The sequence below is a fragment of the Galleria mellonella genome, unplaced genomic scaffold (genome assembly GCF_026898425.1).
Source record: "Galleria mellonella isolate WM207_F2 unplaced genomic scaffold, CSIRO_AGI_GalMel_v1 utg537, whole genome shotgun sequence".
Taxonomy (NCBI): domain Eukaryota; kingdom Metazoa; phylum Arthropoda; class Insecta; order Lepidoptera; family Pyralidae; genus Galleria; species Galleria mellonella.
This window is the reverse complement of record NW_026442112.1, coordinates 1717076-1736923: the sequence shown is the minus strand read 5'-3', so window position 1 is coordinate 1736923 and position 19848 is coordinate 1717076. Positions and strand designations below refer to the sequence as shown.

Below are 19848 nucleotides of genomic sequence, written 5' to 3'. Positions count from 1 at the left end.
TAACTGTATTTTTAACAGATAAAGCAAAATTCCTTTTTTTTTTAATGATGACATAGCAATAAAACTTGTTACAACATCGTAACGTCCAACACACGTGAAACAGTAAACAATAAAAAAAAAATCGTGACCTCCAAATAAGAGAAAATCGTTAAAAATATAATTCCGATTACGCAATAAACAAAAAGAATCAAGCTTTAGATCGTATTTTATTACCTTAAATATTAATAAACATAATAAACATTGCCTTCCATTTTTAGGTGAGTAAAAATAGTCAGTCTATGAGCAAACGTTTTACTAATATAATAAAATTGTAAGCTAGATATATGTAATAGATGCGTAGATAATGTCTGTACATGGAAAATACTTAAGAATAAATAATATGAAGGTTTTTCATAAGATCAATATTTATTGGTACCTAATCTACCGTTAATTGACCATTGCTGAACATAAGCCTCCCTCTATCGGGGGATTTCACCAGTAGTTGCCACGCTTGGCAGACGGGTTGACAACCGCAGTTAGGCCTTAGAGATGTTTTTAGAAGCTGCTGTCCGTCTCTCAACTATTAAGTTTTTTTTTATGGGTGAAAATGGTATGGTAACCCCGCCTGCGCTAACGGGATACGCTGGCGGAGCACCAGTGAGGGGTGATAGATGAGAATGAAAACAGGCCACTTAGCCCATCATGACAAATTCATCAGGAATTAACCATGATAGTTTCCAGGAAGAACCGCGAGGAGGTCGACCTGGTTGAATATATTGCTAGCAATAGGATTCTCAGTCTCCATTACTAACAATCCCTTTCCCTCCCGACTATTAAGTTCCGTCGTCTTAGTCGTCTCTTACGACACCCACGGGAAAGGAAAGATGGTCTATTTTATACCAGGACCACACGGTAAGGAGAATAAGACCAATAAATGCCAAAACAATAATTTTTAGAAATTCTATGTGTCCGTCTATATGTTCGTTGCGGCATCACGTTAAAACTATTGCATCAAATTAAATGCACTTTTCACCATTTTTTTTTGCAACTTATAATGGTAAACAACAAGCTGACGGCCCACCTGATGAAAAGTGGTAACCGTCAACTATAGACATGAGCAGTACCATGGACATAACAGAGTATATAATAATTGTATTTCTGAAGTTTTAACTTAAAAACTGCGGGTCTACTTTTGAGTCCAATATTGATATCGGTCCAATCTATTGCCAATGACAATTTTATACAGCACTCATGAAACAACAATTAGGGATTAGGTGAGAATTGGAATCGGTTTGCATTGACAAGTAATACTATAATACTAATATGCGTCTATCAGAACAATATGGAACTATTATGTCGCTAGTGTTTTACAAGTCGAGAGTGTAAAACGTCTCAATTTCAATAACGATCTATTGGAGTTATTTCAAGAGTAACCACATTGCTACATTTATCTTAATCCGCCATCTAGAAGTGGCCTATTTGATTTTTGTTATACCACGAAGGTAGCAAACAAGTATACAGTCCCTCTGATGGTAAACAGTCACTGTAGCCTATGGACACCTTTAACACTAGGGATGTCACGTCACTGAAGAAACCTTAATTTAACCCTTTTTGATAAGCCCCATAGTGTAGTTTCTAGTGAAAACATTGGGAGGGAGCTCCTTAGTTTTCTTACTTTTAAAATCCACTCGTACAAAGTAGCGGGAAACAGCTAGTATTCGATAAAGTAAATATTTAACAGACGGCACAAGTATGCAGCCTTCATAAAATTATGTCATGCGCATATTCTAAGCGTCACGTTAACTCATAGTATGGACAATGACCAAGTCATTTACAAACGCTAATAATGTACCCAATAATGCCTGTAAACAAGTAACCACTGCACGTTTAAACAATGCCAACAATTCGATGATCACAATTAAATCGACTCAGTCGTTTCTAGATAAATCACGCTTATGTTAATCGATTTTATATTACTGGAAAATTATCAATACTATTAGTAATGCTAATACATATTGGATCTAAAAAAAAAGTACTTATAACTTATTCATTATAGTCTTAATAGACACAAAAAACAGTATGTCGACCTTATATAGGTATTCTTTACTGTATCTGTAAATTACTAGTACTAGATAGACCCACTTTATAAAACCTAAACAGGATTTGTTTCATCATTAACATCATTTCAGTTATTATCTGTCCACTGCTGGACATAGGCCTTCCTAATAGACTGCCATAAGGAACGGTTCTGAGCTACCTGCATCTACTGACTCCTTGCAATACATTTGAGGTCGTCCCTCCATCTAGTGGGGGGTCGTCTTACACTGCGTTCGCCCATATGGCCGCCACTCAAGAACCTTTTCTCTCCATCGGTTCTTCGAGCTATATGATCAGCCCATTGCCACTTCAACTCGCTTATTCTTTGTTTAGGATTTGTTTAGTTTATGAGCCATAAATTAAAATAATAAGGCTCGAATGATCAAAACACACTTCAATAAAAACAATAAACGAGTTTTCTTTTTAAACACAGGGGGCAAACTACCATGACATATGCATAGGTATATTCATATACACGTGTATTTTATTCGTGATGATCCTTTCAATTAAAAAATAATTTACAAATCCTTTTATAACTAACGGATCTATGAGATAACAAACTATAAAAAATAAAACCGGTGTGTGAACCACCTCCTTCTTTTTTGAAGTCAGTTGAACATTTGTATGAGGAAAATCACTTCAATGTAATAAAAATTGTCGGTTATAAATTAGTGAAGATATAACATTGTTTACAGAATATAGTTAGAAAGAAAAATAGAAGGCAAAAGAGGAAGGAGAAAACCGAGGAATTACTACATGGGACAGATAAAAGAAACACTAGGTGTCACGTCGTATAGGGAGGTCAAGGATATGTCTTGGGATTGAGCTGGCTGGAAGAAGATGCATGAATTAGTTGCACCGACAAGAGGAAACTCTTAAATGAAAAGAAAAAGGTGTCGTGGCATACACATGAAAATACAAACGAATTAAGAATAAATACCCTGCAGTGTGAAGTCTGTGAAAAATGACACGAAATATTGACGTAAACAGACATGCAAAATTGATAAAATTTAATCAAACACGAACGTTATAAATTATAAGTTATTATTAACTAGTAATTAGACGCGAGTTGGGCAACAACCTCTGTAATACTAAATTGTAATTAATAGGTTTAGGTTCTTTGATAAGGTTTAGATATATTTTCAACCGAATTAAAAAAAAAACATTAGGTTCTCAATTGATAACTCCACCGATTCTAAACCGATTTGAAAATTCTTTTATTTTATTTAAAGATATATTTACAGATCGGTCGCATAGAACCTTTGTCAAATATAGTAGTTTAGTTCTAAAATCAAAATTCGTGGTTATAGAAAAACTTTTTTTTATGGAACTAAATCTTAAATTAAAACAAACTTTTAGTGACTTTGAATATTTTATTGATATTATTTTCTAATGACAAATAATAATACTCGTATTTCGATTTATACATTATTAGTAGGCGACCCAACAAACATTTTGCTCCCTGCTCTCACCTATCGAGTTTATTTTCCTTATCGGAATAAAAACCATCCTATTCCCAAATTGGAGCAAACAATACACATTTACAGAATTTCGTTTTCGAATGCGCTGTTTCGGAGATTTGCGGGAACGAATATCACGACACGGGATTTGTATTAAAATGTGTATTTGTATTAAAATGTCGTTGAGCTGTTCCAGAGATAATGAATTTTAGTATATATGTATATCAATTATGAATAGTATTCTGACACTTCTTGAGGTTGACTGGGAGGCAATGTTTTTAACATTAAGTTTACCATGTACACATGTATGTACTAATGAATAAATAAATAATGAATAAAATGTAGCTTTAGTCCACAAAAAAATTGTAACACAATAATTTAGCTTTAATGCACTAATTACCTTTAGGGCTTAGAATTTAGGTACGTTCTTTTTACCATTTACCAGAGGGAGACTTTGTACAAAAGTCGATTGCTTGGGTACCTCTGTCTCATTCGTGTTTCAATCGTGAAGCAGTTGTGTTTGCTACCTGTGTTTTGGTTTGAAGAGTGGGATATGGCGTGAATTTACAGCGTACAGATGAATAACATCTGAGTCCTCAGGAATGGCAACGCATGGGAGGTATCATAGGCGAAACAGTATACTCTGTTATGTCCATGGTACTGCTCATGTCTATAGGCGACGATTACCACTTTCCATCAGGTGGGCCGTCAGCTTGTTTGCCATTCTAAGTTATATAAAAAAAACGTTCAAAATCAGACAACATTTATTACGTTAAATCATAAAGTCCTATTTTCATTACATAATTTAAAAAATAATAATTAACTACACAGACAGGTCTAGTTTAAAAAAAAATTACGCAGTATTGTCTAATGGGTCAACATTATACACCTATTTATAGCAAATGGGTGGATCCCAATAAAAGCACTATAAAAAGATATCACTGGATCAAATGTATTATGTACAATTAATTGTCTTAAAAGCTCGTCGCACGCAAGTACATTTCTACAGAAACTAGGAGAAAATTCTAGGAAAGCCTGGGCGGAACCCATTTTTACCTTGCCATCGATATATCCAAGAAACCTTTTAAAGTAAATGCTAGAAAATAAGGTCACTTACTAATGATGATGACTTACAGTGATCATCAGTTAATGAAACTATTAAGGGTATAATACTTTTAATAGTTTATTGATTACATAAAAATTCATAAACATAAAATCGACATTAATGTCTATATGTCACGTTTACCCTTTTGCCATCATGTTTTGCCAGCAGAGGGAGACTTTATTTAAAAATCGTTTGCTTGAGCACCTCCGTCCTATTCATGTGTCTACCGTGAAGCAGTTGTGTTTGCATGTCTGTGTTTCGGTTTGAAGGGTGGGATATGACAGGAATTTACAGGGTACAGAGGAATATCACCTGAGTCCTCAGGAATGGCAACGCATGGGGAGTATCATGAGCGAAACAGTATACTCTGTTATGTCCACGGTACTGCTCATGTCTATAGGCGACGGTTACCACTTTCCATCAGGTGGGCCGTCAACTTGTTTGCTATTCTAAGTTGCAAAAAAAAAATATGGCCGTCAACTTCTTTACCATTCTAAGCTGCATAAAAAAAGTTATGTAAAGATAGAAGTACCCATATAAACAAGTTGTAGTCTCCATCATACCATACCAAATCAGTCGTTAACAGTCCACTGCTGAACATAGGCCTCTCCCATAAAGGAAGTTTTGCCAGTAGTTGCCACGCTTGGCAGACGGGTTGACAACCGCAGTTAGACCTTGGTGATACTTTAATAGGGACGCTATGCAGTTTCATTTTAATAAAAGAAAAAATAAAAAAAAATCAACAGTAAAAGTAAAAATATATATAATAAAGTAGCCTTGGTTTTACTACCTATTATCTACTAATATTGAAAATTGAGAGCGTCAGAAAACACATCAAATTAGCATTTAATTTATAGCCATGCAATCGCCCCCGTGTTGACCTCACACCTCCGGAGTCAATGATACTTAACCTTAATAATTGACACTGGCAATAGTACCCAATCCTGGTGGGAATACAAGTGTCTCATAAACTGATTTAAACATTAATTTATTAACAGTCGGTGCATCTATTTTCATGGCAAATCTCTAACGGGTTAATCAGTAGGGATGGGTAATATCTAGCAATATCTATATATTGTAGTTACAATATCTATAAATATATTAGCCCAATAACAGACATATACGATATCGGTTATCCAATACATAATACCGAAAAAGAAAAAGCCGCTCGTAACGAATATAGATATCCGACTGGTTTGGGCAATATCGCAATGGCATCAATGTCTAGAAGAACTTATACATACATACATATCTGTCATGCTTGTCTCCCATTAGGTTAGGCAGAAACAATGGAACGCCAAATGCTTCGATTTAAACAAACTTCTTTCGCTTCTTCCACATTCATCAATCTCTTCATACACGCTCGCCGGTTACGGGTACTTTTAATTTGGCTCTTCTTCAGCACGTCGCCCATTTGGTCGACATACGTCTGTCTAGGGCGGCCCCTACCGATATCTCCATTCATTCTTGCTCCATAAATCTCTTTCGTAATTCTTCTTTTATCCATTCTCTCCAAATGGCCAAACCAACGCAACATAGAAGAACTCAATATATAGATATCGGATATTACCCATATCTAATAATCAACAATAATTGAGTATCAAAAAGCTGTATTTTTTATTAACATAAACTACCACCTGATGTTAAGTTATGAGGTGGTTTGAACGTTACATGCAGATAAACAAGCAGCCTTTAAAGATTCCAGGTTATAACAGTCATGAAATACAGACGCTAGGAGACAATCCCATTCCTTGAGAAACGAAGAAACAAAGCGCTTTGTGCGAATAATTGGAATATTAACTGTAACTGGTAAGAAAATTAAATAATGCATACTACGTAGATAAAATATAAAAAATATATTATTGTCATTAAGATTTTTTTATGGGTGAAATGGCATGGCATAGTAACCCCGCCTGCGCTATCGGTATACACTGGCGAGGTACCAGTGAGAGGTGATAGGTGAGGATGAAAAGGCAGGTCAATTAGCCCATTGTGACGAATTCAATGATAAATTAGTGACGATAGTTTCCAGGGGGAACCGCGTAGAGATCGTCCTGATAGGGTATATTAATAGCAATAGGGACTAACTTCCCCATTATTAACAATCTTTTCCCCCCTGTCATTAAGGTTAGGTATTATATCATTGCGAACATACATTGAACAAAATATAAATAAGTCTGTCTATTAGTATTATTTACCATGTGGTCCCAGCATAGAATGAGCTACTCCTTCCATTCCCATGGATGCCGTAACAGGTGACTAAGGGAACTCTATACTATTTATGATATCTCGAAAGCCTAATTGCAGTTACTAATCCGCTTACCAAACGTGGCAAATACTGATAAAACTCCCCTCATAGGCCTATGTTCAGCAGTGAACAGTTAAGGACTGATATAAAAATAAAAATTAGTATTATTCTGTTGGATTGTACGTTTATCCGACTGATGACAGAATTTATATGACAGATTGATTCAAATTAATATTCGCAGATTGCTGGCTTTTAGTCCAAATCATACAGTACGCGTGAGGTCATCAAAATTTTCCAATACTGTTACGACCGTCAGGTATTTATTATATCTTAATAACATCTTAAAAATACACGAAATACTCGTCATTATTCGAACAAAACTTTTTACTAGGTACAAATAACGAAAATAATTTAAATTTATATAAAGAGTCCCCTTTGAAAAACTTATAATGGTTGGTCGACCTTTACTCTCTTTGTAAAACAAAGGTCGATCAATCACTAAGAGATAACTTTTCATATTATGAGAATAAGGTATTAAATAGGTTAGTTGACAGAGGCTATAGGCCAAAGCTATCAATATTTTCCATGTCGAAAGAAAAAAAAATAGACATACTCCTGTACCCAAAGATTGTCTGGAGGAAATTGCTTTAGCGATAAGACCGCCTTTTGTACTTCATAAGTGTATATTTTTATTATTTTTTAAATGGTGCAATAAAGAGTAAATAAATATTTTATACAATTATCTTCTTAGATTTGTCGATTTTCTAAAAAGCGTTAACAAAAATTTGTTGAAATCGACCTTTAATCGTTAAAGTTGCATCAATCACAGCCAACTTACATATTCCGTGTGCCAAGGTATATTTGGCAGATGCAAAAACGTATACAGCGTGCAATCAAAACGGTCAGCATCCTTTCAAAGGAATGTTCTATCAAAACTGAAACTGAACATTTTCAACAAAGCAACATAGGTCGAGGAATGACAAAAAAATTACGAGCCTTCATACCCACTCACACAACGCGTCCAGCTTGTTATATTAGTTTGGAAAGCTAAACTTTCATTTTATTTATTTATACATTTTTTCTTCATTCAATTACACTTTATTGCACTATTTATAAAAATAATAAACAGTAAATTTTAATGAGAAGTTCACATTCAGTTTAGTTTTCGTTCTCGAAATTTCTATCCTAATGTTCTATGGCCGTGTGGTCCCAGCGTAGAATGGGCCACCTCTTCCTTTCTCGAGGATGCCGTAAGAGCTGCTAACTTAATAGTCGGGGGATAAGCAGAAGCATCTCTTTTAAAACATCACTAAAATCTAACTACGGTTAGCAACCCGCCTGTCTTGCGTAACATTGGCAAATCCTCCTTATGGAAAAGGCTTAATGTTCAGCAGCGGACAGTTAACGGTTGCTGTAATTCTATAGCGTTAGGTTAAATAAAAATAATTCTATAGCATTAGTAGATTCTAAACATTCCGCATCACCCTGTATAAAGCACCTACCGTGCGCGACAGACGCTCTAAACTAAATATAAACGCACAAAAAATGCAAATGGTACACTTACTTTTTGACGAGTATCTTCCCAGATTTGTCAGCCTTGAGAATTATCTTCGTGTGTAGTTTTTCTAGGAACTTGATGGTGGGATTGTTTAGTTGGTACGGGTTGTGCGCCAGCGCGAATAACTCCTCGGTCCACATCTAGATTGAAAGTTAAAACAAACTTTATTTCAATATCGTTAACATACATATATACATACACAGGCGGTACGCGGCGTATGAATGCAAACAGAAACGGTACGATTATTTTTCTTATTCCTTTCATTTCATTCGTGTGTGCAATTCTGGCTGGAGATAAACTGTAAATACTCATGTGAGTCACGTTTCAAGCTTTGAAGAGAATATTTTGTGAAAGCGAAATATTTTCATTAGTTATCGAGCATGGCAATAATAATCATAATAGCTTATTCAGCAAACATTGTTACACTTATAAAAAAGGGTCATACAGAGTAACATAACATGTATGTGTGCGAAATGGTCCCCCTTTTTTTTACATGGGTGATAATGGTATGGTAACCCCGCCTGCACTAACGATACACACTGGCGGGGTACCAGTGAGAGATGACAGATGAAAGCAGTTAGCCCATTCTGACGAAATCAACTAGAATGAAACACGACGGTTTCCAGGGGGAACCACGTGGAGGTCGACCTGATAGGGTATATTGCTAGTATATGGGGACTATTTGACACCATTACTAACAGTCCCTTTCCCCCAAGGGTCCCGTTTTGCTACAGTTTAGCGTTATGCTGCAGCGCTGATTATCAGCGGGAGTACATAATCTTATTTTAGTTAATATAGTAGTTTACTCACATAATTTTGAACACAACGTGGCCTATTATTAAAGTAAAATCACACGTCACAATCGCAATTTAGGTATAGACGTAGCTATAATAGGAGACGGTGGAAATAAATATCCCCAGACCTTAAACGAAAAATCCTAACTTTTTTTATGCAACTTAAACTGGCAAATAAATTGACGGCCCACCTGATAGATAGTGGTAACCGTCTTAAATACATATATTTTTTTAATACACTGTAACCAAATTTGCCGCTTTAGGTTCCAGCCTAGTCAGCCTGTTAGCAAATTTGCCTGATAATAATGATCCGTGTGACAAGCCTATCGTTCATATTTAATTATGGGCGGATTACGTTAGACTGTTTAATATATGAGTGTTAATCTATAATGAGTTTTAACTCACGTTTTTAAGGTCATAAATTACTAGTCCATAACACGGTGATTTCAACAACAACCTAACTAATAAGCAGAGGGCATTTTTTTTATTATAATGAAATAGTAGCTGCCTGCCTATCGATGTACACTGATGGAGCACTAGTGAAAAATGATAGGCGAGGATAAAAGCAAATCCGTTCGCCCATTATGACGAATTCTACAAGAATTGACCAAGGTGGTTTCCAGGGGGAATACTGCGTGGAGGTCGACCTGATAATGGTATATTGTTAGCAATGGGGCTAATAAATCCCATTACTAACAATTCCTTTCTCCCTAATAAGCAGAAGATTTACTAGGTGTACCAGACAACTGAAAAATACCTTTACATAAAATTACATCCTTAATTTAATATTGTAAACGTGAAATTAAGTTTATATATTTCTTTGTAACCTCTTGGAATATTAATTATGAAATTTGGCATACTATTTTAGATAGAGCAGGACATAAGGTTATTAATTCCGGTCAATCAACATATTCCGGTCATGCGGAGGAAATCGCAAATACAAACAAGTATTATATACATAGAAAACATATATACACAAAAATAAACATACCTACTTAGATAATAAACGTTTGGTACAGGGCGTATCAAACCAATGAAAAGGAACAACCATGGAAAGTGATGGTATATAGTCTCAAACTAAATTTTTATGATTCTACCATCAGCGTCTAGGTCGTTACAATGTGCATATTAGCAACTAGTTCTACCCGTGACTTCATCCGAGTGACCGTAATAAAAAATACCTACCCTATGTTCTTTTCGAATCCAAATCCAAACGAGACTCGAACGTCCGATTCGTGCAAGTTAAAATATAGAAATGTCTACTAAAAATACCGAAGTTGCTATTCGCGAGTTAACTAAAACAGTGCTTTCACTACCAATTTTAACCACTCGAGAAAGTTATTATTGACCAAAACAAGCTAATTAAAAATTCAATCGGTGATGAAAAAGTTTCGTCGAAATCTATTGTTAGTGAGTGAGGGTAGCTCGACATCAGAGACCGGACTACGACCAATCCGTGAAGCTCGTATTCGTGCGTCATCAGCAATTCTATCCAATATTGAACATAGGACTCCCCCATAAGGGGGCATTTTGTAAGGCCAGTTGGCAACTGCAGTTATTTATTTATTTATTTTATTCTTTATTGCACAATAAAACTTTGTACAAATGGCGAGCTTAATGCTGTATGGCATTATCTACCAGCTAACCATTGGATAAAAACAGAAAGCGTATGAAAAGCAGATGTGGTGAAAAATATATGACAATTATAGTAACACATTAGGGCAATACACAATATAAATATAATATACATATAAGAAATGCACATATAATACATAAACATTACTTGACAGATATGTATGTATGTATGTATGATAATATTACTAATGATTACACACGCCAATTGTCTGGTCATCAAAGGAGATATCCTATGTAATAATGTGACAATCACGTCATACACACCCACAGCTATTTCCTGTTGGCGGAGCCAGGATTAGTAGCTGTATATCATAATCACAGTAGAGTATTACTCCAGTATAAGGTATAACCCGTGGGCGATAGACCAAGCGGTCAAAGCTTACATATCCCGAACAATTATATATAATAAATAATATTTGAAACGCATTGCTCTGTCTAAATGAGTTCATTCGACAATTAATTATAGATCTACCAACTGACACTGTACTGACAATGTAGTTAAAAACGTACGTAGCTCAGGGAGTATTGCTGGCTATCTTCTAACCCACATGTATCAAATATCCATCTGACACCCAAGACAAAAATAAAACTATTGACAGAATCGTTATTGCGACCAAATCTATTAGATAATTTTGACATTACGAGGTCCGGTTTCTTAATGGATGTTAATGGAATGGTAGCCCGCCTGCGCTATCATTATACACTGGTGGAGATGGGATTATCAGTAATGGGGATTAGCATACTCATTGCTAACAATAAACCCTATCAGGTCGACCTTCTCGTGGTTCCCCCTGGAAACCACCGTGATTTATTGTGTTGAAATTGTCACGATGGGCTAACTGAGCTATTTCATCTTTATTTAACATCTGGCACTGGTGCCTCATCAGCGTATACCAATAGTGCAGGCAGAATTACAATTCCACTATAAACCATTTAAAAAAATCGGTACACACTGGCGGGGCATCAATGAGGGTTGATTGCTGAAAATAAAAAGAAAAGTCAGTTAACTCATCGTAACGAATTCAACAATAAATTAGTCACGATGATTTCCAGGGGGAACCACGTGTAAATCGACTTGATAGGATATTTTAATAGCAATTGGGATTAACATCCCCATTACTAATAATCCCTTCCCCCTGCAACGTTCGGCGTCTTGTTCTTTCTCTTATACGGGATCTAGCCGAAACGATTATATGGATAGATTTGTTAGCCACTTATGTAGAGAGAAGGAGGGCTGATATAATTAGGAATAGTACAAGTACATTGTAAAGTTACTTCCCTTCGTAGAAATGTGGATATAGCATGAGTAATAATGCGGTACGTGACAACAATGTCAACAATACCAATAATCCTATTAATGAAGATTTTGTTTCCCAAACAAACACCACTTGGATCGGGACTAAATTAGGACCAATTCCTTGCAACAAAATCTTTGTAGATTTGTCGAAGATGTAAGAAATTAATGATATGGAAACGGACAAAACTCGTTGCCCGATAGAATACGTGCCCAGTCCTTTAAGACTAGTATTCATGCTTAGGTACCTTTTAGGTCTTCTAAATAAAAAAAAAATTTGGTAGACAGTAGTTCATCATATGTATGTGTGTATATATCTATATATTGGATACCGAATGGAGAATAGAATCACAACAAATTACTATTTAAAAATGCTTATAATTAATTAAAAGTTTAAGTGAATAATAAGTATTCTTATTCATATCTATACATCTTAGATTATAGTCTACATACAAATGCTTCAAGAAAAGCGGGGCAACTTTTTCATACAATTTTACGTGACAAATAGTTATGAGTGTTTCCTTTATAACTTCCAACTTTATTTTATAATTTTTGTCTATTTTTGCGTAAAAACTTTTTTATTTATTAAATACTGATACTTCCAGATACATTATGTGCGTAAGTATATAGAACACTGAATAAAAAACTAATTAGCTATTTTAACAATTAGCTGACAATAAGCTGGCCCGTTTTTGAGACTCGATGCTCTACATAATCTAAGACATACATATATTTATTTTATGTATGAATGTATTTAATTGTCCATATTACAGCAAAATATAAATTATTTTACCATAACCCAAACCGCCATCGAGTGTCTCCACTACATCCTAAAGGTGGACTGATAGAGAATGCCTATAACATTCCGTCCACCTTTTGTACCACATTTTATTGGTCAATAAAGTTTAAAATAATAATAAATAAAATCGAAAATACCCAGGCATAAAAATATTTATAGTAAAAACTAGCCGTGCGCTCTAAATTATTTCCCGTAGGCAACTTCTACGAGTATACAAACTTTCTTGCCCTATTTATCTTGAATAATTGCTTTACCGATGAATTTTCAATTGGGTTATACAGAGAACTTAGGGGCAAATGTTATACTTCCAGATTCATCGATTTATAACAATAATAATAATGTTTATTTATTTTATCTTACAACTTTTTTGAGTACAATATTACACTTAAAATAATACCATAGATACATCAAAGTTGTACAATTTCGAACCAGTGTAACCGACATAGCCCGAAGGATAAGCAAACTGAAGTGACAATGGGCTGGTCACATAGTTCGAAGAACCGACAACTGATGGGGAAAAAAAAAGTTTATGAGTGGCGACCCCGTACGGTCAAACACAGTGTAGGGCAACAAATATGCAAAAAAAAAATAAGGGTAGATTTATATGTACCGTATTTTATAAACAACGTTTTAATTTGCCTGGTAGGGCACTTTTTAAATATTCAATCAGAAACATTGAAAATTCTTCAGTGGTTTTTGAAAATTGACAGGTAAACGCGAGAACCCTATACTTCGTCACAAACCCTCTTTACACATTAATGTATGTAAAAGTGAGTTTGTTTGTTAACTGTCTCTTCGCGCTTCAGCAACTGAAGCAGTCAACGTGAAATTGGTTATGTAAATTGTATTCGAGATGAAGAAGGACGTAAGTTACTTTTATCCCAGTTAATCGACATATCCCGAGATAAATCCCGGTCATGCGACACAGTCACGTGTAAAAACTATCAATTAATCCATTTTTATTAGCGAATTACATTTACAATATTCATAATTTGGTCTTATGACAATAATATTGGTCACACGATATTCGGCCTTGTAGACATGCAAATGTCAATCAAAAATATGAATAAAATTCTACAATTTATCATTAATATAATCAGCAACTGACCGTGTGGTTCCGACATACAATCCCCCCTTCCTTACTTTTCCGTGGGTGGCGTTTCGTAAGAGGCGACTAAGGGAGGGCGAGGGATGTGCAGCAGCGTCCCTCTAAGCCTAACTACGGTCGCCAATCCACATGCCAAGCGTGGCGACTACTGGTAAACCTCTCCCCCCCCTCCAAGGGAAAGCTTCTCTTCAGAAGTGGACAGTTAAAGGCTGATATGATGATAATAATCAGTAACAGAGTAATAAGTTCTTTTTTACTACTTTTAAATATAACAATAAAAACAAATACACGCGACAGTCGTCCATATTCAATAAATATAAAAATTTTCAGACCACACAGTTTATAAATATGGCAAAAAGGACAGTAAAAGCTATCGTCTAATGGGCGCCTCAAAATGCTATAATATGTTATGTATTATGACGCTATTTGTTTAATACAAAACTTGCGAGTTTAATCTGACAACTTTACAAAGTACCCACTAAGTGCTTCGTGAATAACTTCGAGCGGGCCCCATTAATGATGGAGCTATACAAAACTCGCCAATAGCTGTTGGGCATGCTTACTAAACGTTGAATATTTTCATACTGTATTGACATACGCTGTGACTTCTAATAATTTTAAAACTCTACTGAACACTGCGTACGCTTTAAATCATAGAGGTATACCAGAAGTAAAATAAACTTATTACTAACAAACTTGAAATCGTTATTATATTGTATTAGTTCCTAAATGGTTATCAGAAATAAAAAAATAAAAAATGAAAAAAGAAACCTAAAGATGATTTTAAATTACTTATTCAGTGATACCTTAATAATATTCGTCGACTTTATTTTTTTCTTTTTTACAATATGACGTCTGATCGATGTTATATTGAATTTAGATTACTGTCATACTTTGACAAACTCGCAAATTTAGAACAAATCAATTGGCGTAAGAATCATCAAAATCAAGTCACGCGTTTGATATCTAGTGCACCACAACATACAGGACTAAACATGCATAGACACATAAGCTGGTAAATACATTATCCTCCTTTGAGTCGCGTAGTCGGGTAAAAAAATGTAATCTTCTTCGACTAATAAATTCTGTATTAAATATAGGTACACTGCGGTCGTTTGAAGATGCACCTCCAAAATAACTATTTTTATCATTATACAAAGTTGCTGTAATTAGTGTCTGACGCTTTGCTCTGAAGTGAAATAGTGATGCAACAAATATTACATTTACAAATATGAATGCTAGCTGTAACATTCGTGCCTCCGATCAAACTGTTTATAATTACTCCTCTCCATCCAAAGGTTGCCTAGATGTGCTTTTAGTGATAAGCTGGCCCGCCCATTGTTTTCTCACTATGATTATTTCTTGTAATTGTTTGTATCTATAATAAGCTTACTATTGTAATCTTTTGGAGGAAACAATAAATAGTATCTATCTATCTATTTATTCGTAAAAATTAAGACAAGATACTTGATTCTACTATAGCTGCATTGGTCAAAGAGTGTTTAGTAACAGGGGCTAGCGAGCGTCCTTCTAACAATATACCCCGAAGGTCGACTTCTAAGTCCCCTTGGAAATGGTAGTACATCCCGATGAATTCGTCACGATAAGCCAAATTACAATTTTTATTCACTTAAGAATGTAATACACTAACATATGGAAGAAGGCACTGACTCCTAAAACACAGGTTTTTCATGCCTACCTCAAGAGTCAACACTGAGTGAAATTAAAATTTATTATAATTACCGCGATTACTGCGCCAGCGCAAAGCAATAATGTAGATGGGATAACGTTTCCATTCAAATTGATGATTTCAGGAAACTCATTTGTGAATGCAACACAAGGTCAACATTATAGTCAAACATGCTGAATTATTCTTTTAAATTTTGTAAAAAAAATACGTCTAGACATGCAATTGCCCATTTATGGTAAATATTCGTCACCGCTCCAACCTTGTCCTACGATAAATATTTACATCTTCAATTTAAATTCGGAACAATTTTAAATGCAACTTTATTTGTAGGACTATGAATTATATATAAGTTTTTTTTATACAAATTTTGGTACCCCTGCATATATATTTCACTTCCAAACGTCTACACATTTGGAGTCAACATACACACACACTCCCTTGTGTACAATAATACTGTCAAAAAGCCCATAAATATAAGCGAGCGTGGTGCGTGACAGTTCGGCCTTGACCTGACGGCCGTCTCGTAATATCACATTCGACTATCCATAGGTGTCACACCACTACAAACACGGTCAAAGACAATTTATCAGTGACACTATGGTATTCTAAGCGGACTTACCTACAGGAGTGTGTAGCCGTTATGACGCTTATGGGCCGCTGCCCGAATTCGAAATATGGTAGTTTATCTTTATTTTGTAGGCACATCGCATGACACATGATTGACCAACTGAATAATGTATTTTTTTAAACATCACTAGATTATTTGTGGTCGTTTTAAGATTGCTTTGTTTACTATTCTAAGTTTATATTATGTTTTACCACAAGAAGACTTTGTTCATGACAGATTTTGTTTTACAAAAAAAAGTAGTGCCTTCAATCGTGGCAAAACCTGTTATTTTTATTTAAAAATCAAACTATTTGAATCGATTTTGATAAAATTTCTATGTAATAATTTGGGTAGGCATAATAGGGTTAGTTTGGTATGGGTCCCTGGACATAAAGGGATTAAAGGTAGTAAAAAGGCCGATGAGTTGGCGAGAAAGGGATCAGAATCAAAAATGGTAGGTCCTGAACCATATGTTGCACTTGCATCAAGTGTTGTTAACTCTGCCCTTGAGGAGTATGTGAGGAAAAAACAGCAAAAGGAATGGAGGACTTTGAAGGGTCTTAGACATTCTAAAAAGTTCTTAAATAACAATGTTGAAGGATGGGATAAACTCATCTACAGCGGTGACAGACAACAGGCAAGACTCATTATGGGTGCCCTAACTGGACATATGCCAATAAGGCATATACTACACAAGATGGGTCTATCTTCGGACACACTGAGCAGACTGTGCGGGGAGAAATCGGAATCCATGGAACACTTGATATGCAACTGCGATTCGTTGGCAAGTATGCGCATGAGTCCACTGGGAATGGCTTATCCAGAGCCAGGGGACTACAGATATCTTAAACAGCGGGATATCGTTAGGGTAACACATAGGATCTATGAAATGATGGTATAAGGCAGGGGGAAGCACAAAAGATCCGTATGGGTCGACGTGCATCGGCTTACCTGACCCCATATGCGAAAAATAAGATAAGACGTTACCTATGTGAAAATAGATCCTTTAGGATAAAAAAAATAATTTTACATATAGGTTTATAAATACAATGTCTATATGCAAACAACAACAAGCAGGTTTATAAATGATGAAGTAACAAAAAAAAAATACAAACGAATTGAGAACTTCAGAATCTCGTGTTTTCTGTAAGTCGATTGGAAAAGTCGCGTGCATAAGTTTGTTTCATTGGTAGTTTGCACACCAAAAAGCTATATTGCATGGCAATTTCGGTTCGAAGGGTGGGTGGCAGTAAATTATAGGGTACGGAGACAACCCTCGGAAAGGCAACGCTTAAAAGGTCAGGGGCATCAGGGTGATGTATTCCATGATATCATGGTTCTTGTCTATAGGCGACGGTTACAATTTTTCACCAATTGAGCCCTCAGATTGTTGGCAATTTTAGGATACATAAAAATGTACATAACGCATTTTAATACAAAGTAATATAAATGTAAAATTTAATCACTAAAAACAATAATTTAATAGAATTGGAACAATCAGAAGTTTTTTTTTTATACAACTTAGAATGGCAAACAAGCTGACGGCCCACCTGATGGAAAGTGGTAACCGTCGCCTATAGACATGAGCAGTACCATGGACATAACAGAGTATACTGTTTCGCCCATGATACCTCCCATGCGTTGCCATTCCTGAGGACTCAGGTGTTATTTCTCTGTACCCAGTAAATTTACGCTAAATCCCACCCTTCAAACTGAAACACAGCCTTGCAAACCCAACTGCTTCACGGTTAAAACAGGAATGGGACAGAGGTACCCAAGCAGTCGACTTTTGTACAAAGTCACATTAATGGCTCAACCACTCATTACAAAATTTATCGCGGATTTCAGACAGAGAAAGACATAAGCTACTATCCCAGACTATTCATTTATCCCGCTCACGAGGACAAAGTCGCAGATAGAAGCTAATTCAATATAAATTAAAATACTAAACACCAATCGATAATTGGCGTGAAGGTATTATTAATAATGAATAGGCTAACCCCAATTGCATACAATATATGCTATCAGATAGATCCGCGGTCCCCCTGGAAACCATCGTGGTTAATTTCTAAATTCGCAACGGTGGACTAGCTGAGGGCCTACCATGAAATAATTTCCGAAATTTCGGGGACGAACGAAACAGAAATTTGATGTTAATATTACATAATACATGCCGTTTAAAATTATTAAAAATGTCAAAATATCGTTCCTCTGGACTATTAGGATAGGATTTATGATAAATGAAATTTTAAGCTCCATTTACTGGGTCGATTTTGGTACGAACAAAAACACGAAAATGAGCCCAAAAATTCGGAATATCATTTCATGGTAGACCAACTGACCTGACTTTATTTTCATTGTCTCATCCTTTACTGGTCGATACCCTTTGTATATCGTTAGCATAGGTGGTTGAACAATTCAATATTCATCTATTAAAAAAATTATAACAATGACAAGAGGTCATAGGATCCGCCATCTGTTTTTAGCTCTCACCGGCCGGCCGCGGTCCATCTTTTTAGAGGATTGACGTGATTAAAATTAAACTAGCGTCCATGCAGCCTATTTTAATACTGTGGGTTGCGACAGCATTATATATTAAAATTTATCAATCAGGACCTCTCCATCTTTCATAATATTCGGTGCAGCTAAAAAGCCCAATAGCAGCGACGGGTTATTTTTACGCCGTAGGTCACTGGGCCTGCGGTCCTTTGGGCTCGTGGGTGTACTTAACACTGTCTAGTTACGGTCTAGAGCATTTATCCCTCTCGCGATATAAAATCGACTTAACACGGGCTTTAGGGATATCCTGAAATCCTCTGAAGCACAACGAGAGGTAATGTAAATTAAAATGCCTATTAAAAATAACTGTGCGTTCACACAATGTGAGAAAAAATCTATTTTTTTATTATTCTTATTTTCCACGCAGCTAATATAACTATATTAGGGGGAAAAGGATTAATAATAATGGGATCTGACGTCCTCATTGCTAGCAATATACCCAGGTTCAGTCAGATTGAACTCCACGCAGTTCCTCCTGGAAACCATCGTGATTAATTCTAGTTAAATTCGTCACGATGTGCTAAACGACCTACTTTCATTCTCACCTATCATCACTTACTAGTAACTCGTCAGCGTATACCGATAGCGCAGACGGGGTTTTCATTCTATTATCATCTCATAAAACAATACAACTATATTGTATAACTTTCAACGGCTAATAACCTATCGCGAGTGGGGGGAAAGGGATTGTTAGTAATGGAGACTGAGAATCCTATTGCTAGCAATATACCCAACTAGGTCAACCTCCTCGCGGTTCTCCCTGGAAACTATCATGGTTAATTCCTAATGAATTCATCATGATGGGCTAACTGGCCTGTTTTCATTCTCATTTATCACCCTTCACTGGTGCTCCCCCAGCGTATCCCATTAGCGCAGGCGGAGTTACCGATACCATTTTCATCCATAAAAAAAAAC

General features: G+C 35.8%; 1 protein-coding gene across 1 annotated transcript in view; it reads right to left on the bottom strand.

Annotated features, from left to right (window-relative positions):
* LOC113517944 (1-phosphatidylinositol 4,5-bisphosphate phosphodiesterase classes I and II) overlaps nucleotides 1-19848 on the bottom strand; it is a 59831-nt gene that overhangs the window by 28167 nt on the left and 11816 nt on the right. The window contains exon 4 of the mRNA XM_052898709.1: nucleotides 8454-8587. Within this exon, the coding sequence (XP_052754669.1) occupies nucleotides 8454-8587 (134 nt within the window). The remainder of the gene's footprint in view (nucleotides 1-8453; nucleotides 8588-19848) is intronic.